Source organism: Nuphar pumila, chromosome 1 (genome assembly GCF_984573655.1).
Source record: "Nuphar pumila chromosome 1, dmNupPumi1.hap1.1, whole genome shotgun sequence".
NCBI classification, from domain to species: Eukaryota; Viridiplantae; Streptophyta; class Magnoliopsida; order Nymphaeales; family Nymphaeaceae; genus Nuphar; species Nuphar pumila.
Window position 1 is genome coordinate 39539291 of NC_143249.1, and position 23479 is coordinate 39562769.

Below are 23479 nucleotides of genomic sequence, written 5' to 3' on the forward strand. Positions count from 1 at the left end.
TGAAATTGACTAACAGAATGAATAGCGTGAGAAATATCAAGACAGGTAATAGAGAGATAAGATAAAGCTTCAATCATTTGTCTATATGGAGTTGGATCCTTCAGAGGTTCTCCATCATCTTTCTTCATCTTTGTATTGATGACCTTTGGAGTATCAACTCGTTTTTCATATGAGAGTCCCGATCGTTCCATGATCTCTACTGCATACTTAGTCTACGACAACAAGTAACCACGAGGTGAGTAAGCCACTTTTATTTCAAGAAAGTACCGTAAAAAACCAAGGTCTGTCATATTAAAGTTATCTTTAAGTACATTTTTTATATGACTAACTCCCTGCTTATCACCTCCTGTGATAATCATATCATCAACGTAGAGAAGTAATATCACAATTTTTGCATTAGAAGACTTAACAAACAATGCAGTATCAGTATAACAGGATTTAAAACCAAGTTGTGTCATCACACTGCTGAATCGATCATGCCAAGCCTTGAGGGCTTATTTTAGGCCATACAAAGCTTTTCGTAACTGAAGACTGTGTTAAACTCAATCCTGGTAGGGGATCCATGTAAACTTTCTCATTGAGATTACCATTAAAAAAATAATTTTTACATCCATTTGAAAAATAAGTCGTTTTTTAATTGATGCTATAGAAATAAGAGTTCTTACAATAGTCATTCGAGCAACTGGGGCAAATGTCTCATCATAGTCTATTCCATATTCTTGACTATATCCTTTGGTTACTAGTTTAACTTTATATCTTTCTGATGTCTTATCACTTTTAGTTTTAATCTTATAGACCCATCTACATGCTATAGTTTTCTTCTCTTTGGGTAGTGTTTTAATTTCTCAAGTTTTTGCCTTTTTTAAAGCTTTCAATTCATCATTCATTACTCTAATCCATTCTTAATGATTTTTAGCATCATGGTAAGACGATGGTTCTACATACGAATGTATAGCCATTATTACATGCTTTATATTTGGGTTCAAAGGAATCATAGGATACAAATCTACTGGGAGCCTTTAAAATTCTCATGGTTCTTCTAATACTAGAGGAATCTAAATCTTGATTTTGAGAATATCTTTCTAAAGCACATGAAGGATGGTCTTTAGTATGTCGAGTATAAATGTGAATTTGACTATAAGGGTTGGTCTATATTATCAAGACCCTCATTCTCATTCCCATGTGCATCATGAGTGTCCTCATTGTCACTCTCATGCACATCATAAATGTCATCACAACCTACATGCTTATTGGCAAAGTAAAAAAAATGAAGTCACAATGCTCTTGGTTTTTTTCTTTTCCAAATTCATTTTCGTTTTCAAGAAGTGTGACATTTCTTGAGACATATAGTTTGTTCTTTTTAATTTCATAACATCTATATCCTTTTTTATTTTTGGCATATCCTAGAAAGTTTGTCATTTCTGTCGGTCAGGACAAAGCATTTATAACCAAAGACTCAACCTTTCGTAATTGGAAGATGTTTCAAATAAATTTTCAATGGGAGAAATGTTTTCGATAGTTTTTTACGGCATGCTATTTATCAAATAAACTGCCGTAAGAGCAGCTTCGGCTCAAAACATTTTTGAAACATTTCTTGATATAAGAAGTATTCTAGTAATCTCAACAATATGTATATGCTTCCTTTCAGCTAGTCCATTTTGTTGAGTATAAGGACATGATTTTTTGTGAATAATCTCATGTAATTTAAGATAGTTTCTGAAATCCTTTGATATAAATTCTCCTTCAGAATCAATTCTAAATATTTTAATATTGGTTTTCAATTGAGTCTTTATATACAATAAAATTTTTGGAAACAATCAAATACCTCGACTTTGTGTTTAAGAAAATATATTCAAAAGTGTCTACTATAATCATCCACAAAAATAGCATAATAAAATACTCCTCCTTTGGATATAACCGGATCCGGTCCTCGTACATCTGAATGTACCAACTCAAATGGTTTCTTTGATATAAATGACTAGACCCAAAAGGTAACGATTTCATTTTTCCAAGGATGCAATCTTTAAAAACAAAATCCTTTTCTTTATAATTTGTGAGAAATGAAAACAAATGCAATTTTGAAACACTAGGATGTTCTAGTCTCTTGTGCTAATTTTTTATATTTTTCTTTTCTATAAAATTATAAAAAATATGTTTTGATTATTTAAGATTGTCCATAACATAGAGATCTCTTCTATGACCTCGCTCAATCGGCTTCTCGGACTAGAGATTCTGTATCAAACAATCATTAGGTGAAAACAAGATTTTGCATCCATGATCCACAATTTGAGAACCATATAGGAGGTTTAAATATAATTTTGGTACTATTCTAATATTTGGTACAAAAAAGGCTTGATGTTTTTGTAAAGTCTTAAATTTTTTTATATTTAAAGAAGTTTTTCATTAGCGGTTGAAACATAAGAATCATTTGGGTTAATATGATATTCAAATAGTATGAACTCATTAAGAGTCATATGAAAAGAAGCATTGTAATCAAGAATCTAAAAAGTCTTATGGGGGTCAATGCATGTGGATACGACCGTGCTTGAGAAAGAAGCTTGATTCTTGAACATTGGTTGTAGTGCCTCCATGAGTTGTGCCAAAGACAATGAGCCAATGCTTTTAGAGTCATGTACACCATTTCTTTTAAGAGATGGTCGCACCGAAGCACCTTATCGTTTCTTTGATCTTCTCTCCTTTTAGGGAAAAAGGCCCTGATATGACCCGACTCATAGCAATGATAGCAAATTAATTTGCCTCTGTTTTTGTTTTCATGGTCGCTTCTTTTATCGTTTTGTCTCCTACCAGTCATTAAAATTTCTTTCATTCTCCTTACTTCCATAGTGAGGGGGATTATAAGCCTTTGTGTAGTTTTCGGGCCTTGACATAACAAGCACGGATTCTTCCTCTTTAGAGAAGGAGGGGGTTTTCAACATATTTTTCTCTATAGTTAATTTTTCAAGTGTTTCAACTATAGTAGGTACACCTTCTCTATGAAGAAGGGCGGATTTGGTCCCTTCAAATTCGGGTCTAAGCCCATTAACAAATTGGTGGAAATGCTCCGTTCTAATTTGTTTTTCACGGAGTTCTATATCTTAGGGGCAATGCTACTTTGGTTCTAAAACGTCAAATTCATCTCAAAGAAGAGAGAGGGCATTGTAATATTTTCTAATGCTCATCTCTCCTTGAGTCATAGTTCTCACCTTATTTTATACATTGCATTTGTGACCTACATCCTTGAGACTATACATATCTTTAAGATACTTGCATGCATCACTAGCAAAATCAAATTTTGCTAAGCTAGGGCATTTTTTGATGTCAACATTATTGATGAGCCATCCAATTATCTTGGAATGACCCATTCTTCATTCTTTACATTTTTTCTCATATTCGGTAACGACCTTAGACATCTCTTTTCCTTGAAGAACCACTTCCTTTTCATTTCCCTGAAGAGTATAAGTTTAGGCTCTCTTTTGGTGCCATTAACCAAACCCAATAGACCTTTTTTCTATATTTTATGTTTAACTATGGATGCCCACATCACATAGTTAGTATCATTGAGTCTCACGAGAATGGAGACGATCACTTCTCTTTTATCCTTTTTTTTTACAATAATGAGAGAGAAAGAGGGAGATAGAGAGAGAAAAGAAGAAAGGAAAAGATAGCAAGAATGTTGTTGAAGAGAACTTTGATGGTGCGCTTCCCAATGCAATGATTCCACGAACCAATGCTCTACCGATCTCACAATCCTCCTTTTGGTCTTTCTGAATGAATCACAATCTATGTCACATGGATTCATCTAACAGGGCACCGCACATGCGTGGCACTCGCACCCAAACAGGTGCGACACTTGGACACAACTTCCTTTGTATTAGGTGAAGTCAACTACATTGAGGTCCATTTCTATCCAAAAGTAGATTCAGTTAACCTTAATCAAGTGCATTTTTATCTATATGATATATATAAATACATAAATGCACACAAATAATGTAGTGTTAACATAAAACTATATATATATATATATATATATATATATATATATATATATATATACATCCTCCTCGCACCCCTGCACCCAAGTTTTTTTAAGCAGCCCAACTAGCAGTTGGGCTTTGTGACATTTGGGAGCAGCTTCAACAACTAGTTGAAGTTGTCCCTATCATGCTCAATCTCACATGTGAGCAAAAAAAGAAAAATATAAAAATTAAAAAAGGCTCATTCAACCCCTAATGGGTGACCAATTATTGCAAAGTGAAATGATCGAAATACCCTTGATGGGTATTTCGGTTTACATATGTTAGAATATATATATATATATAGACACACACACACACACACACACACACACAATCTTAACAGGTTGGTCGCCGGAGGCGAGTGAGAGTTGAAGCTCCAGGGTTGGGGGCGGGAGAGAGTGGGAGTGAAAAGGGATCGGGAGTGAGAGAGGCGAGAGAGAGTGGGAGGGGGCGAAACACAAAATATTTTCGGGATATGTCCCCCCGTTTTTTTTATTTTTGGTAAATCATGTTCCCCCCATCCCTGTTCTTTTCGTAACAGGGGGGTTGATGCGCATCTGCCCCATCCATTGTTTGATGGATTGGGTGTCCCGCAGGATGCAAGGGACGTGCGGGAAACACCATCAAACAACCCCTTAGAGGCATCTATTTGTGCACATTTTTGTTTCATTAAAACTACTTACCACCACATTGCAGTGACTTGCTACAAATTGCCTCAAGATGCTGCAAACAATCCAAGGTGTACGGTAAAAGATGGCTGATGAGAATGATGGCTTGTTGACAATTAGATCAATCTTAAAGTTAAAATTTGAGATGAGATAATAAAAACAAATAGAAAGATCTTCATTAGTATACTCGACTACTAGTTGAGTTGGTTGATCTACAATGTCTTTCAATGATTCCATGTATCACAGTTTTTCCTATGACCATCTTAGCATAACTGAAATAGGATATATATGATATTCTAAATGCAGTTACCAAAATATTATTGAGAAGATATGTAAAGTATTTACAAAACTAGGCTTGTGTGCTTGTTTAACTCATGCATCTCAGAAATATGACACAGAAGTATAAACCTTTTAAAAGTAGACATTATGAGCATTCCAATTTCCAACAAACTTTTAATCACTGCAATCTGATGTCGCAGTAAAGTGATGCTCAAAATAATCCAAGAATATACATCATTCAGAAAGGTAAAATTTGCATTTTATTCGTCAACATAGAAAATTTATAATCTGAAAAAAGAACCTCTCTAAAATGACTTCCAAAAGCGAAGTTATGTGTGCACCCAAAATAAACTTTACTCATGAACAAGAAACTGCTATTCTTCAATTGCCTTTTGTATTCCCACAGTCATTTGTGAAGAGATTTTGCCCAATCTTCTCCTGAGGTAAAGAAGATAGACAAAAGGTCATCTTTGAAATTTTGAGTGCTGCCCCAATGGCAACAATTGAGAGTTGTAGCCCTTTATCCTCCGAAACTAGCTTTGCTTAACCAGAATACAGCCTGCCTCCACAAGCTTCACTAACTCTGGTAAAACAAGTCCCTAAAAATAAAAAAAATTTATGACAAAAGCTCCCCACGTCCCTTGTTTTAGCACAAGATAAGGAAATTATAGGCTCTACAAAATAAATCTGAAATAAAGAAAATGGACAATTTCTCACTTAGAAGCTGATAAAAAAGTAAGGGTGTACTGGATACTCGATTTAGACGTTGGTCAAGAAATGTTATAAGCTTACTAAATACTCACTTGGAGATTGGTGAACAGGGAGAAATGACAGAGTAAATACTCTTTAGAAATTGAAAAAATTTGCTGGATCAAATATAAATATTTAAAATATTTAAGTTTATTCAACAGAGGATTGCTTAAGAATTAAATTGAAAATTACAAATGTCTTTCATTGCCCTTGAAGTTTTAACTCTAAATGGATCATAATAATGTTTTTCATTTCTGAATACTATATTTTGTGATTGAATCAAGGACTATCTAATTTACCATTCCTATTTTTGGCTGAATGTGAACGAAGCATCTGTAGCAACTTTCAGATATACTCTGCTAAAAAATTTCCATTGATTAATTGTTTTTCCAAAAATTGTTGCCTTTAATGGAAGTTTCATGTTTTTCTCCAGCTTGAGCTTAAACTGGGATTAGGAGGCACATCATATGATGATTTTATTCGCAGTATGCATTTGCCACTTCAGTTGAGGTAAATATAGCATGCTTTCTTTATATCAATTATGGCCTGCTTTTCTCCTCATGCAACAGTTTGTGCTTATACTGTTTAACAGCTTATTTGACAGTTTATATGAAGTATGCAATTCATTGTTTCAGAGTTCCAAAACTTATTCCTAAAAGAAGAGAGTTTCCTCCTTTATACAGATAAAAGATTTTAGTCAGTGGCTGGTGGCTAGTGGCACTGTAACGCCTCAGAAGTTCGACTTGAGACAAAAAGATTTGAATGAAATTACCTTCGAAAGTCAGAGTTTGAAGCAAAGATTTTTAAAGATACCAAAGGTTTAAAATAAAAGCACAAGTCGATTCTTCTGAGCACGTTAGCAAAAAGACCCAACATAAACTCATTTCCTAACTAAGCCAAACAGTGAGCAAAAGATAGAAAAGATTTTATCCATAAAAAGATTTAGTTTGTACAGAAAAGGGGGAGTCATCCACCCTTAATAACAAAAGTATAAAACCCAAAAAGGTAGCTAGAATGCCGACGAGAGAGGTGAGGCTTTGATCATGTAGCATTGCACCGCCGCCAGTAAGGAGAGCTACCTGTCACCTACACCCATAAAAATAGGGTCAATCCTGAAAACTGGTAGGTGCGCAAAAAGAATAAGATGAACAACAACTAATCTAAAGCATGCTCAAATCTAAGCAAATAGAAACTGATGCAACAGGCAGTAAGCAGGTGAATAGCAAAGCTAACCAGGATATCATCATGAGCTCAAGCAAGCTAGTATTACAGTGATAACAATCTAACTGTAAACAGTCACAACAAGACTTATCATGCATACCTTCTAACTATCGCACATAGCAAACTGGTAGCAAGGTAAAACAGACAGTCAAAAGCAAGAACAAAGAACAGTTGTGAGCATGCCATAATATGATCTGATTATTATCTAAACATTGTGGGTACGCACAATGTATAAAACGTAAAAACAGTCGAGATCCATTCGGGGATTCATTATGCTATGTATTTTATTATACCCCGAAGGACTGACTGAGTCCGCTCATAAGGGAACGACCAGTGGTCATGAGAGTAAGTCCCCAAAGGCTAAATAGGGCCCAAAGATGCATCCAACTTCTGCAGAAGTGCCGAGCGACTACCACCTAGGATACTTATGGTAACGCTAGTCCAACAGCTAGTTGAGCTAGCTGTTATCTAGCCAACGACTAAAAGGAAAAAGACATAAATGCCCCTAATAGGCATTTACTAAAAAAAAAAATAAAAGAAAAATACAAAAAAGAAAAAATACATAGTTCCAAAATACATTTTAAATTATATGCATATTTACATAATTACATACAAGTGTATATATATAATATTTAACTTTTTATACATTTAGAAGCTATTTAAAGAGAATATATTTGCTACAGTCGTTTGTATGTGACTTAGGATTTTCCTCCCTTTTTTCTTGTCTTTTGGTAAACCCTGTAGATGTGATCTACATGGTCTGTTTTGTGAGGATCGACATTTGGATCGCAAATTCTGATGTGTGAGTGGGTTTTTCCAGCAATAAAAAATTGACATAAACACTTCAAAGTGTCTCAACTCTTCTTTTTTTTAAATACTTGATCCAGGGTCAATTCCTAATAAATGAACCAATTTGAATGCATCTACAATGTCACACTGAGTCAAAACAACGTGCATCATGAGATCCAAACTTGACTGTGCACACAAACAATTGTATTTGCAGCAAATATATTTCCTTGTTTAAGTGTCAACTCTGTTGAGTATTCTTGCATTTGTAAATAGTAGTAATTAGTATCCTCTGGGCAGGTCACACTTGCTTGTCAATTTATTTTATTTATGCTACAATATCTTTTATTCCGAAAACCCAAGTCCAAGAATATTATCATACCCTATGGTGGATTTGATTTGTATAAAGTTCACATATACCAAACACGAGGATATATGTCTCTTATCATCATTTTATTTACTGTTGTAATTCTTTCTAATGATCCAGTCAGGTTGATCCCATAGTGGCATCATTCTCTGGAGGAGCTGTTGGAGTTATTTCAGCTTTGATGGTTGTTGAAGTCAACAATGTCAAACAACAAGAGCATAAACGATGCAAATACTGCCTTGGAACAGGTCCTCCTATCAATCCTTGCATAAGAGATGCATATTCTCTATAGCTAGAAGGGTTGCATGGACATTTTTCTGTCCTTTTCTAACAGAATGATCTTAATTCATATTGACTAGAATTATTATGTCTTATTTTTTCTTAAAAAAAAAAGAATCTAATGTCTCTTCAAGAAAATGAGTTACTAATGATCTAGGTGCAGTCAAGTGTACTGGTGGTAAGATTTATAGAAGTCTGTTGATATTGTGAGATAATTCTTTAACGAACGCATTTGAGTTCAGCAACCATGAAAGCAATCTCAAACTGTGTCGGTACTTGAGCAGGTTTCAACTTTCATATTACAGTGGAAGCAACATTTTTTACTTGGTTGAAATTAAAATGATATGAAATAAAAAATGTGTTGAAATGAAATGGGTTAGGATGATGCATTGTGTCCTTCCTACACCATGATGAGCCTTGAAATAAGGTTCAGATTGAACCAAACTATGCCTCAAATTGATTGCCTTAACAGCTTGATGCACAATGGGAGTTCAAAATATTTCTACTTGTTGAACTTTGAGGGGAGAAAAGTGGTTACTAAGGTCCAAGGTTTTTCATTGTGACCATGTCCACGATTGTCAAGGTCTCCATTGTCACCCACCTAATGAACATTTTCATCTGAACTACTTGCTGCCTTTGTCACAGGAGTACATCATTATGTCTGATCTCAATAAGGACTTGCAGAGTTATTTCGTGTCTCACATGTTTGATCTCAACATTAAATTGCAGATATACTCATTAAAGCAGTCTGCAAATCAACTCTTGGAGATTGCTAGCAAGTTTGGGATGATTGAAATTTTCTTCTTAACTTGAGGGGAGTTTGACTAGAGTTATATTTGGGTTTTTCTCATTATATGGGTGTTGTTGTGCACACATATCATTTTTCTCATTTATTAAGTAAGGACATTTTTGTCATTGTAAACGTGGGATCGATTAAACACCCATCTAATGATAAATTGTCATTTTCCCCTAAACTATTTTGCATTTTTCTCTTCTCTATTTTTTTTGTCTTCTCTCTTCTTCATTTTCCACTTAATGTCTGCCTTCAAATCACTTCATAATCATCAATTCTTTCTCTCCTCTATCTCTATCTCTTCATCCTTCTCTCTACTTCATATTCTTATTTCTGCCCCCCAATCACTTCATACTCATCAAAGATGCAGAGCTAATTGATGTAAACACACTCTTGGGCATAGTTTTCAGCCATCAAGATGGTTTATTGGACCATAATGTGAGAGGAAATTGTGCTTCGATTTTAATGGCTGGATTCTGAGGAAAGTCCTTTTGGTGAAAGTGAAAATAATATTTTAGAAAACCACATGGGAGAAAAGTCTCAGGCCTTCTTTTGTTAGGGAAGGGGAACATGAGTTGCTCAGATTGTAGAGTGATTTTCTCCTCTTTAAACAAAAGTAAACCTTATAACTGGGCAGGTGGGTTGGTACATCAAGTAGCCTGAGTGATAAAGAATAACATCAAATCATATTTCGTAACAGAGAAGAATTATTCCCTTGTTTACTGCAAGTGTGATACACAGAGATCAAGCAAATTGTATCTTTGCTCTTTTTGAGAACTGGTGCAAATTTACTGAATGCACATTTGTGTAGAAATAGAATTTCATAATGCAACTATTGTTTTTCAGTTTGCAAGTCCGATAATTCAATTGGATTAGATCAACTTCCTTCTCATTTATGTAAAAAGCTTTTGTGAAAGAAATGCGAGAATAAATGGAGAAGGAAGAAGATCACATGAAATATGAACATCTCTGCAGTTTGATTGGCTTTTCTTTTAGTGCCAGCAGTTGATCACCTTATAATGCCCTCTGTCAGGTATCTCTTCAAGATTGTTACTTGAGAAAACATAGGAAAGTTGCATAAGTTGGCTGTATAGGCTGGTAAACTGTAGTTGCAGAAGTTTTTTCCATGGGGAATGTGAAATCTATGTATCCAAACTCTATATTTTTCCTTCTGGTTTTTGGAGTATAGGTCTTGTATGTATAGGCTTTTTTCATACACACAGATATGCATGTAATATCTTGTGTCAAGATTACCATAAATATGCTTGTAACACGTATGGAATAGATAGATTTTTCCTGTTCTCACTTCTCCATCTCTTCCTCTTTCTATCCATCTTCCATTGTCTTTCCTTTGTTCTCCCTCTGTCTCTTTCTCTCTTCTAGCCTTTCCTGACAAATCATTCACTTATGATGTGGCCTGTTAGTCTTTATAACATTGTTGTGTGTCAAACAATAAGATTGTTAAATGCATTTCAACTAAAAAGGGCCATGAGGTGAACCTAAATATATCTTCTTTGGAGGAAAATACCCACACTGGAAAAGATATCAGGTTAGGGATCACATGTTGAGTGTCAGTCGGTAGATCCATATATTCATGTATGATCACACATCAGGAGTTGTTCTATCTTGCAGTTATACCTTTAAATAATTCAGGTCATCCGTACCATTTATCTAGTTCCCAGCAATCAATATTAGAGATTCTATTGTTGTCAGGGGTCCCATACATTTCTTTGAGTTATCAGATTTTCTCAGAGCTATGCTTGATTCAGAAAATCTGCTCATGATATAATTATGAAGACGTTTCCCTGCAAGTGCATCATTTTTGGCACTGAAACATATTTATAGTTGGTGAATCCAAACAACTTGATATTAATGGGTTTTCTTTATACATCGGATCAGCTATAACCAAGTGATATGGTTTATGTGCCAGCCTGAAGTTGGAAAAAGTTTGAAAAGAGTGGTTGTTTGAGGGGATTATGATACAGGACGAGATACCAGAAAACAGTTATCTTGACCCCATGAGTTTCTTACACAGGAAGGAATCGGGTAAAAAAATGTAGATATCAAACATTTTATTCTTTTGACCAAAATTTTAAACTTATTTTGTTGCAAGCCAAGAAAGAATTAAAATGATATCTCAGTCAAATGTGGTAAAATTGCTCAACATTTTGAGAGGATAGAAGTTCAGAATTTGCTGCAGGAAGTACGAGTTAAATGATAATTGTATGATTCCTTTATGGAAAGAAACCATCTTACGCTATGGATAGCAGACTAAACCCACTCTCTACGGGGTTGCACTTATGATACCCATCCATCTTTCAAGATGAATGACTGTGACTAAGCAAACCTCTTATGACCGTCTCTTTAATGTTGCCCACTGATCTATTCTGGGCAATGTTAGGGATTAATTCCCATTTCTCAATAGCTTCCTGTGTGATTCGTTGATACTTTGGGGTGAAGTTTTTACTCTTCATTTAAGATGAAGCTCTTTATGAGATGCTTTGATTTTCCCATTTCTCATATTATTCTTCTAAAGGACCATATCTGTCTTTTGGTATTGATCTCAATCATCCGTCTCTATTTTACAACAGCTGAAAGTTCAAACAAACATTGTCCTGATGCATGAAATAGATATACATATATTAGCAAAAGGATGTACATATTATTTAATGCAATTAGGTGTGTGATCCTTTCTGGTGAGTTCCTTATGTGCTTGATCCTTTTCGTTGGTTGAATGATAATGAAGGTGCATTTACTTGGTTGCTAAGGGAAAATTATTCTGACTCTTTGCAGGATATTTGGCTTGTGCTCGCTGTTCAAGCACAGGAACCCTCATTCTAATAAAGCCAGTTGCTATAGCTGAAGGTTCTGATCAGCCTCTAGGTTCACCCAAGACAGAACGGTGTCCAAACTGTTCAGGTGCTGGAAAGGTGATGATTCTGCAGTCTTTCCCTTTTTATGCAACTACATATTCAAATGGTGGCTGGACATTTGTATAGATACCATCAAATACTGGGTTTCTGATAAAATGGAGACTTTTGACATTTATTTCTCACTGTTATGTGCATCATGTTAGAGGCCATCAATGTTTAGTTTTGCACTCATGTTGTTTATTATGCAGTTAGTAATAACAACACAACTAATTTTGTGCCATTTGCTGAAATTTCGTATAAAACCATTCTCAAAAGCTATGTCAGACGGACTCGGCTCCAAGGTCGACGCACCCGCGTCAACACACACCGACACGGGTGCGGCTCGGACTCAGTCAACCCAACCCTGGGTGCGGTCAACACACCCAGGGTCATTGTGGTCCATTTTATGGAATTTTTAAAAAAAAAAATTTCTGGGCTACAGAATTAAAAAAAAAAAATCTTGCGGGGGGGGGGGGGGGGGGGGGGGGGGGGCGGCGGCCCCCCCTGGACCCCTGCCCGCTGACCGCACAACTTTGACCGAGTCTTTTATATATATATATATATATATATATATATATATATATATATATATATATAGCCGAGTCCCCGTGTCCAAAATTTTTGAAATTGCGCTGCACCCGCACCCGCACCCATGTGACATAGCTCAAAAGGCTGAACTAAAGTGGAACTGATCAGATGTCAATCATCACCTGCAGCTTGGTTCAATGAAACATCAGGATAAAATGTTTTTCTAACATTATAAAGACAGGTGTTCAAATTAATACAAAAAAACTTGAAGGCCCTGTTTTTCTGATGTGTGTGTGTCTATGATGTTGCAGGTTATGTGTCCAACCTGCCTTTGCACTGGAATGGCTATGGCAAGTGAACACGATCCACGGATTGACCCATTTGATTAGTGATGTCATAATAATCAGCTTATCAGTTGATTCTAGTTGTCATTCTCGGGAAGATCTAGCACTTCAGTTTGACTCGTTCTTGTACATGGTTGTATGATGCAACTTTTGTAGTTTTTCTAATATATTTGGCCCTTGTATCATTGTTGGGATAAAGAGTGAGGATCACCTAATTATCTACTGTTCTTTCATATTGTCAACATAAATGACATGAGTTCTCTACCCTTAGGATATGCAAATAAACGTCAGATTGTTGATAAACTGCACTAGGTTGTACCTAGGCCTTGATGCTGAAGGATAAATTTGACACCTCATTGATCAGCTTTTTTACCTTCTGGTTTCTGAATGCCAAATGTAATCTTCATGTTAATAGTGGAAAAAGATATTTCTCATTTATGAGCCTCTAAATTTGGTGATTGCATATTTACTGGTTATATGGAGTTGATTCAGGAACAATGGCTTATAAGAACTGCTCTGGACAAGACATGGTGATCTGTGCGGTTTATCAGTATCAGTGATTTGCAAACTGATGGTAGTAATTGTGTATGTGAAAGATGTACATTTTGTTGCACCATTGAAAAAAAAGTCATTATGCTCTTCTGAGCATCTATGTGGTGACCCAGAACTCAAGTCTATCAACTCACTCTGCCAATTGTACAAAATCCTAATGATGCTTTCGAAATGAATAGAAAAATATTAAGAGGTTTTTTCAGGAAGTTTGATCATGTTGCACTTCTCAGCACTGTCGATGCTTCTTGCTCAAGCCTACAACCAGACCTAGAAATTATTTCTCATTTCTTTTCTTCTTCTTGTTGTGATACTTTGAAGTTTATTCTTGAAGTAGCAAGTAAAACATTCAGGTCTTGTCACCAAACCAATGTACCATGTATCTTGGGTCATTGCTTGATGCATCACCAGCCTTCAAGCAATTTATGCATACAGGGTGAAGAAATTCTGTGTTGTGATTTGGATAGAGAACTGAACCAGATTGAATCTAATGTTGTGATTTGCATGCATGAATGCACAATTCAGATTGTAGATCAGCTTTCAGATTTTTTTTTTTCAGTTTCTTTTCATTGCCAAAGATGCTATTTATGTGTTAGAGGGCGATTCATGCTTCGTCTTGCAGCTAAACTTTGAAAAGCCCATCTAGACAAAGGAAAAACTCAACATGATCTATGCCCTTGCAATCCCAGTTTCCACTTTCCAAAGAGGATTTTGCATAGGAACTAGTAGGGGATGTAATTGGGTTGGGTCCCAACCCGACCTAACTTCCCGAACAATTATACCCAACTCAACCTGATTTTAGTAGATCGATGGGTTCAGGTCAGGTCCAAAATATGGAACTGTAACAAAAACAGGTTGGGTTTTGGGTATTATAAATGAAGACCTGAACTCGCTTGGACCCTACCTGCATCTTACATCCGGCCCAAATGGTTCCACATAATGTAAAACCAAACTGACTCAAACCTGAACTGATTATGTGCCTGAACCCATTTTATAATTGAACCAAACTGAACTCAAATTTCCTTCATATTTGAACCGGCCTGAACCCGAGTTAATTATGTACTCAAACCCATTTTATACATGAACCAACCTGAACCAAACGCGTTGAAACCCAACCTACTATTGCTTAAAATAGTTAATAAGCTTCTCATTTGTTAACATATAATCTTCTTAATGAATAGATGTTTCCATTAATTACATATTTGTTGATTGGCAGGTAATTAGCTTTATATTACTAATCATATCGAGACACGAGTTGAAACCCAAACCCAACCATACCCGAACCCATTACCCCATACAGGACATCATTTTTTAGCCATACCCAAATCCGAACCTGGGCCCAAATCAAAATCAGTCAGGTCTGGGTCTAATTCTTATACCCAATTAAAAATGGGTATGTTGAAGACTTGAGCCGTAACCGATATGGGTCCACAAGTTTAAGCCATGCCCAAAGCCGGACCCAGACCTGAATTAGACTGGGTCGGGATTGGGTCTAACTTTTAGACCCGATTCAAAATTGGGTCTGATAAGACCCGAACCGACCCAGTTACACCCCTAGGAACTAGGAAGCTGCTTCTTAAATGCTTGTTAGTTCCTTTCTCATTCATTTTCTTGCTTCTCGCTTCCTATCAGGATTAAAAGAACTGTTTTTATATTTTGCTTTACTATTTCTAGTTTCTACACTCCTTGGCAGCTACATCATTCGTTATTCGAGGAATAAGGGTGAACACGGAAACAAACGACTACACATGCTCAAACGAGAAAGCATCCCAGTACCATCATCACACTCAAGTTGGCCAGCATATATTTTATTTTTACTCAAGAAACAGCCCCAGATGCATAGACATAGCCAGGCTGGCTACGCCGGACATACGGCATAAAACTCCAAGGGCTTATCCCTCAACACCAGGGAGTCGCCAAGCTTCTGATTACGCAGGGGGTTGGCGCCCATGGGATTTGAACCTAGACTGCCCATCAAACAGTCTAGGCCCCATCCCACTACACCAAACCCCTTGGGGTCACAAGTTGGCCAGAATGGTCACCATCATCTCTCACCTTTGCAAACATCATGACATTCACATCATAATCAAACCAGAATTATCATTATCGATATCAACTACTATCATGATCACTAAGTATTGCAAAAAAAAAATTGAAGACAAGATGTAAATTGTCAACAGTACAAAAGAGGAATTAACTAAATTCAAATATACTGCAAGCAAGCTCACCAAATGGAATCAGGGGAACCTCAATGAAGAGGCCTACTTACTGTGGCTTACCATAATCGCAATTTAGCATATCAGGCAAAGGTTCCGAGTCTTCAAAGGAACAACTTCGCTAGTCTAGCTAACTGGGTCTAGGATTCTGATGGTTATGAACTCAATAATGAACCATTGATACACATTAGCAGGATCCAAGAGGAAGTTGAGTTGCGGCATGCCCATAGCTGATGAATTAATAACCACCACCAATACCACAGAAGAGATGCAGATGGAAAAAACTGAAATACTGCCTATCATGTTTGTTTTGCAAAATCAACTTTCAAAAATCGCCTCAACATTGCAGAGAATGATAGTACAAGGCGTTCTTTAACCATAAAACCACACCAGCCAGTAAGCACAAGACGAGCCAACAAACAGCAAAAGCCAAAATACCTCTCCGGTACAACAGAAAAAACATAAGTGCCCAAGATTTTATTGTACTTGCTACATCCCAATGGAAAAAACGACAGAAAAAAGTAAACATTCTGCTAGCAATCCTTAGTCTGTCACGAACCTCAGCCCCAATCTAGAGAAATCTGTACCATGATGAACTGTCAAAATAGCAAGTCACGCCATATCTAGATGCATCAACTATATGCCAGGCTAAGCCATCACCTTCCAGCTGCTTTGATCTCCATACGCAGTTGATTGCCACATTTGTCCTGATTTTAGACAACAAATTAAAACCAGATTGTGTAGCAAAACTTGATGCACGCACCATGCTGTTGATAGGAGCTAAATGAAGAGGCAGACCAGAAAATTAAGCTTGAACGATGTACAGAGAGAACAGTTCTTAATCTAGATCCTAATTTTAGCATAACAAACTAAAACCAAATGTTAGCGAAAATACAAACCATGCATGCAGCATACTGTTAATAAAGCTAAAATAAAAACGCAAACTCCTTAAATTAAATGATAGGATGGAGCATAAATACTTCAGAGAAAAAACATGATCTAGTATCCACTGGTAAAGATGACTTTGAGAAACAATGTTCAACCCACCCCCAAAAAGGTAACACCTGGCTGGGCATAAGGTCTGGCAAAAAGGGTTTTCCATTGGCCCTGAAAGTCATAGAACTATTCAAACCATTTAAGGAGTTCCATAGCTCGGTCATCCTATGTTAAAGAAGACGTGAATATAAAAGAACAAAAGGATAAAGAAGAAGAAGCTACCCAACCTTGAGATTCGCAATTACAAAATGGATTATGTGACAACCAACGCCTGGGCGAGCACAGGATAATCCTGCACAAGCCCTGTTCTGAAAAAATTGATTGCTAGTCTGAATCCTCGTACACTTCTCCATCGTCAGACAGGTCATCAAATGACCTTATATCAAGCTGATAGCGAAGGATACCACCAATACCACCAAACCCTCTACAAAACTGGGACCCCTCCTGCGATTTGTTGGTAACAAACTCCAGGGTACAGCCAAAACGCTTGTACTCGTTGGCAAACCACTCCAACAGAGATGTTTTTTCTTGAACTTCTAACTCAGCACCAGAAGCCTGGTCCCGAAAGTTATTCTGGTCAGACTCTTGTTCTTTATTCAAATGCTTTATAACGATGTCACCAGACACACTGTTCTTGATCACATATCTGTTGACATCCAGATTCTCCCACACAATCAATGTCTCTACTGCACCCATTTCCAAAGCCTTCAAGGTGTCCTCGACTCCAAACACATACTTTCCTGTATCCTGGCTGATCTCTTCAAAATACTTCCCTATCAATTTTTTTTCCTGTATAAACTTTACATTTGAGAGTATCTCAGCTGACAATTCAATGGCCTGATTAAAACCATTTTCCCCTCCATAGGAAACGTCAACCACATTCAGTATCTTTGTCTGGAGACGTTGATCAAACATATCCGACTGACTCAACTCTGTCTTGAAGTCAGCAGAACCAGCTAATATCAAGCCAGAAACATTAGGTTGACTTGTGGCAGGATTAATGAAGAACTGTGTAGCAAGTTCTGCTGTCTTCCGAACATAATTGTGGCGCTTCTCCATTCGAAGTCGAGCAAAACGCAGAGCAGATTGCCCTCCTCTTCCGTGTTTTTTGGGAAGATCAACAGTAAACTTATGAAGCACCTCACGAGTATTACCACTTAAAGTGCCAAAAAGAGTCCCATTACCATCCATGACTATGAAACCAAATTTATCATCAGACTCCAAAAGTTCGTTCAGAGCTTCAGTATGGAACTTGTTGTCACAAAGATAAAGAGAAGCATTAATGGGTTTGAAAGGTTCAAAATCAATTGTAACCTTCTTTTCTTTTCCATCTTCAGTTACGATAGTTCCTGTATACAGCACCAACCCATTTGGAGGAACCTTATTGTAAAGTTTCAGCCTCTGCTGAGCAGAGGTGATGGCACCCAACACAGATTGTCGATTCACTCTACTCTTGATGTTCGATGCTGTCCCAAACTCATCACCTAACATCTTAGTAACCCGAGATATTTGATCCCGTGGTGGCATGATCAAAGAAATCATGCTGGTGCCATTGCCACGAGCAGACTCAAGTGCCTTAATTAGTTTCTTGATCTTCCATATTTCAATATTTTTATCAGTTTCATGCACATCAGCCATGGTGAGAGATGCTAATAAATTATCCTGCATTATCAAAAATATCAAACAATTGAAGAATGTTAGCATCGACAAGAAGTACTAGACAACAACACATTAAGAGAAAAAAAAGAAGAAAAAAGGAAACTTCCATGCTAAGTTTATCAAACCAGGGTAATATCCGTTCATGGTAAGTCAAAGACTCAAAATACAGGATGTTTCCAAACTGCACTTCATAGAAACAAAAACTGCATGATAACAAAATTCTGTTGCAAAACGTTACATAAATGGAAGGAGGATGGTAAACTATTAATGATACTGATACAAAATTTGAAGACCAAACAGTCCTCACTTGACTCCTAACATGATAGGAAGTTAAAGGTATCAGACTAAAGCAGAATAAAGAGCAAAAATACCAATATATATCATCCCTCTTGACTCCTAATGTGATGACGCTTACCAACTCCTTCACTCCCACTACTAATCATAATTTTGTAAAGAATCCCATGACTAAATAACTTCTATTTCTATATAATAAAAACTAAAACAACATATTAAGCCAACATAAGAGCAAGTTACCTCATATGTCATCAGTTTGATTTATTGAAGTATCATTCATGTAAATGACAAAGTCCAAATTAATAATATTTAATAGATACTAACAGTAAGTCCAAATTAATAATATTTAATAGATACTAACAGTACATGCTGCTGCTGCTATATTAGCAAGCCAATTTCTAAAAATGTACTTAGATCCAACTAGTTACTCTTCAATATTAGATTGATAGTCTTGATTACAGAAATCTACTTCATAATCTCTGTGGTACTTATAGAAAAGCAAGAATCAAATAATAGACACTAATATACACTGCACCATGATCATAACAAAATGACAATCCCTTCAGTATCTCGATGGTACTCTTCATCATGTGAAAGAAAACATGGAATTCCAAAAATTAGATATTTTCTGTTAGGGAATAGACTGTTTTTGGAAGGATTCCAATCTACCTTCAACAATCTGAAACCAGTATGCTTGCTGAATGAATTTTATTAAGCTTACAACTCTTCTAAATGGACCTTTCATAGCATTGGTTCTGCCTTCCATCAAGGTATGGCCAGGTGGAATATGTTCAAGCTTTAGGTTGCAAGGTTATTATAAAGGTTGGGAAACCCAGTTGGGCTAAGGTAAAATGCTAAATGACCTCCGTTCAGTTGAGATAGGGACAGATCCAAGCATGTGTAAGTTTAACCCAATCAGGTCCATGAGGTACCAGTTTGGATCCTGAACAAGTATGAAAGAAACCCATACTGGTGCAGGTCATATCCGGAGAAACTGACACACATAAAACATGGGACAAGTATGTGCTGCATCAAAGTGAGTCCATTGGATCCTGCTCGAGCTTATGCGCTAGTTCAGGCAATAGGGATTGCCATCGAGATGCAAGAATATTTCCATGATTAAAGTACAAATATTTTTTGTTCAATATTTATTTACAACTTTTAGCAGTATAGATACTATGAACAAGGCAAACAAAAAATATAATGCCAACAGTACACAAGCTATTAACATCAAACAATTCCACACAACTAAAGCAGCTTGTACTAACATAACATGAGGAGAAACTCACTTTTCTTCACGAAAACTCGCAACACAACTGAAAGAACAGATCTAATACATGAATGCAAAGAAAACGATACCACAAATTTCAACCAACATCAACGGTCGAACTTTGGAATGGAAGACAGAGATTGAACTAATTGTCACCGGATCCATTCCAGCCGCAACAAAAGCTTCAAGAGCTTGCAATCTACACATGATTAGGCTCATTGATTTGAATAAACAGAAAAGAGGCTCGGAAATCCGAGGAGCCGTCTATCGGGACAATAAGCGGAAACAATTCCGTCCAGAGAATCAACAATTTATAAATGGGAGAAAACAACAACAGATTCTCAATCAGAAGACCCTTCCAGCTATCCAGAAAATCAAACAAAAAAAAACGCTTCGTCTGTGAAATTAGCTATGAATAACAGAAATTTGCGACGACGTAACCATCATAGGCGATATCTAACTACATCCCGCAATACATCAAGCGATAGCGATCAGATTATAAAGAAATAGATGAATACTAAGAGTTCTGCATGGACATCAAAGCCAGATCAACAAATCAACAAAAGAAAGAAAAGAAATCGCATAATCGACAACAGAAAAGAGAGAATGGAGGGGAAGAAATCGACCTCTGAGACGCAAAAAATCCTAGCCAAGCGATGGGAACACACCCGCCTCTCTCTCTCTGGATCCCCAATTAGGGTTTATGTACGTGGCGCTGCAAGTGGTTCAGATCGGTTCGGATATAAAGGTAAAGACGAATCGGTCCGATACGAATTAGCACAAGCGTGTTCCTACTATGGCCTTGCACTCCACCGGAGATCTAGGCAAGGCTCTCAGTTAGGGATGCAAATGAATCGGGTATGGTGGGATATCCGATCCGACTTCGATATGTCATATGGAATAAGCGTTCAATCGGTGCTCATATCCGAATTCGCACTCGGATTGGTTCCGGATCTGTGAAATCGGGCTGTCGTGGATTCAGTTCAACATTATAGGCTGAATCTGATTCCTGATCAAAATCTTATCCAATCGCACTCTTTACATATGAATAGCTTGCATTGTTACTTTTTTTGACCTAGTTATAGTATTACCACATATATTTTGGATCCAGATTTAACTTACCTTATTGGATTGGAGATCCAGATTCATATTCAAATCTGCCGTTCACATTTGAGTTTTGTACTTGGAACTGGTATGATCCAGCCCAAATCCGATCAGTTTGCATCCCTACTCTCAGTAGAGGTGTAAACGGACTCAATACTGGATTAATCGTGCTTGGCTTGAATCAAAATCCAAATTGTATGCAGTACATTTGAGCGAGATCCCATGAAGGATGTAAACAGTTCAGATCCCGATTGGATGTGGCCAATACCAGATCCTACTAATAGGGTGTTGCCTAGACGGGTTTGGATAAAGATGGTGTAAAGATCTTACCAAATTTGTACATGTAATGGGATTAGGATATCCATTAAATCCGTATATCCATGGGATTTGGTAGCAAAAAAATTAAAAAGAAAATGACCATATTGTACTACAAAAATGACATGTTTTCTAAAATGCCCCATAATTTTTTAAATTTGCCACATGTCCAAATTTGAAAATGCCTGACTTCTTTAGGACCCTTTTACCCTTTGCACGAGTGAACCTCCTAGGTTTCTTGCGATATATATAGGTAGGCTCTCCTGGTATTACAAATTCTCACTAAAATATAAATTCGCACGATTTTTTTTGTGAGCCTCATGTAACTGAAATATGTGTCTTCACAAATATTGACTAAATTAGCATATATATTATGTCATTCGCGAGATACCATGTGAACTTCCTTTTAGTAACTAATCCGCAAATGTGGTAAACTACACAAATAACATGTTGCGAATTTCTGTGAAGTTCGCACTCTGAAATGACCATCGCAAATAAGATACTAAATTCGTATATATAGTAAAAAAATGATTCTATTGTACAACAAAAAATGATGTATTTCTCAAAAAACCCTACAATCTGCCAAAATTCGCCCGATGACCAAAACCACAAATGTTGGGTGCCAAAATAACTATTTTAACCTTCACATGAGTAGACCTCTTAGGATATGCAATTTTTCTCTATGGCAAACTTCACTACTAATTTTTTACCAAAAAATTGAAGGATTTCGATGAAACACAAAAAAGAACAAAGAAACTAAACAGAAACACATTTTCAGTGACATCTAAATCATTGTAAAATAACAAACGAGTGATGAGATACATCCTCGACAACATTCCAAAAAAAGATAATGAACGTGCACGGTTGTGCCAAACTCGATTATTCTATGTTATTTTCCAGCCACCTATGTCGAAAATCTAACAAACAATAAAAAGGGCAGATAGATCGATGCTTTAGTTTTTCAATGCCACCAAGATTGTCTTGTTCTGATGAGCGGTTTGGGAGAAACATCCTTTGAAAGATAAACTTTTTAATTTTATCGCACCCTCTAACTAAAAGGTAAATTCCCATGATTTTTTTTAGACCTCACGAAGTCCGCATAAAATATAAGCAAAAAATAATTAATATTTGCAAAAATGAGAAAGTTTGCATATATTTTATGCGTAGATGAGGAAGTCTACATATATTTTATGCGAGAATGATGTGGTCCATATATATTTTATACATGGATGAGGAGGTCCTTGCAACATCCCAACATAAGGTGACGTGCACTTGCTCATGCTAGGCAACAGGTGAGGTTCTCCAACCCACCACCACCCCTCTCTCCATGTTGTTCCACCATCAACCTTTAAAATACATTTTATGTTTTTATAAAAAATGTATTTTAAAGCCATTTTTTGACTGTTTGCCTATTGAAAAATGGTTGGAATGGTTCCAATCAGCAATAGGGGTGTCAAGGGGTCGGGTTTTGTATGGACCCAGGTAGAAACAAACTTGGACCAGATTTTTGGGTATTGTATTGGGTATGAACCCGAGTCTAATCGGGTTTACTATAAGACAACCCGTACCTAGACTTGATAAGAACTACATGAACCAGATCTGGACCATACCCGATAAAATAATATTTGTTATCATTTTTACATAAAAAAATTATGGGTCTTAATCGAAGCTCGGCTCAGACCCAAGTCTGATATAAAATTCCACAAACTATAACAATTGGACCTTTGGGTCTGAACCCGAGTCTTAATCAGGTTTTCTTATTTGTCACCATACCTGGACCCTACAAGGTTTGGTCCAAGTCAGGCCGGGTAAACCAGACCCGTTGACACCCCTAGTCAACAATGACAGAACTATCCATCCACTTTTAGACTAGTGGGTGGTCATGCATTTTTTCTTTTCTATTTTTGACTTTTAATAATTATTACAAACAAAATTTTGCCAAACACTTTAAAATCCAGGTTTACCAAAAGAACTAGTTTTGCCCCCATTCATCCAAGCAGGGCCTTACTTTTTGTATGGATAACAAGGAAAAACCATGTCACTTGGTCACAAGCTTATTTCTGTAAAAATTGTAGTAGGCTTTTGAGACTAGGGGTGTCAACAACCTAGTTTACATAGACCCGACCTGAACCA

The 23479-nt window shown here is 36.7% G+C and overlaps 1 protein-coding gene and 1 pseudogene across 3 annotated transcripts in view; one reads left to right on the top strand and one right to left on the bottom strand.

Annotated features, from left to right (window-relative positions):
- LOC149848756 (protein ORANGE, chloroplastic-like) overlaps positions 1-13379 on the top strand; it is a 95464-nt gene extending 82085 nt beyond the window's left edge. For both annotated transcript variants that reach the window (XM_089997258.1, XM_089997267.1), the window contains 4 exons: positions 6147-6223; positions 8208-8335; positions 11953-12089; positions 12911-13379. In XM_089997258.1, coding sequence (XP_089853384.1) covers positions 6147-6223; positions 8208-8335; positions 11953-12089; positions 12911-12988 — 420 coding nt within the window. In that variant the 3' untranslated portion in view covers positions 12989-13379. The remainder of the gene's footprint in view (positions 1-6146; positions 6224-8207; positions 8336-11952; positions 12090-12910) is intronic.
- Positions 13380-16031: 2652 nt separating this feature from the next.
- Positions 16032-20643, bottom strand: LOC149848757 (eukaryotic peptide chain release factor subunit 1-3 pseudogene; annotated as a pseudogene). The gene is made up of 3 exons (XR_016430406.1): positions 20554-20643; positions 16932-18366; positions 16032-16415 (listed from the first exon to the last, which is right to left on the bottom strand). The product of XR_016430406.1 is annotated as a eukaryotic peptide chain release factor subunit 1-3 pseudogene (transcript).
- Positions 20644-23479: the final 2836 nt, after the last annotated feature.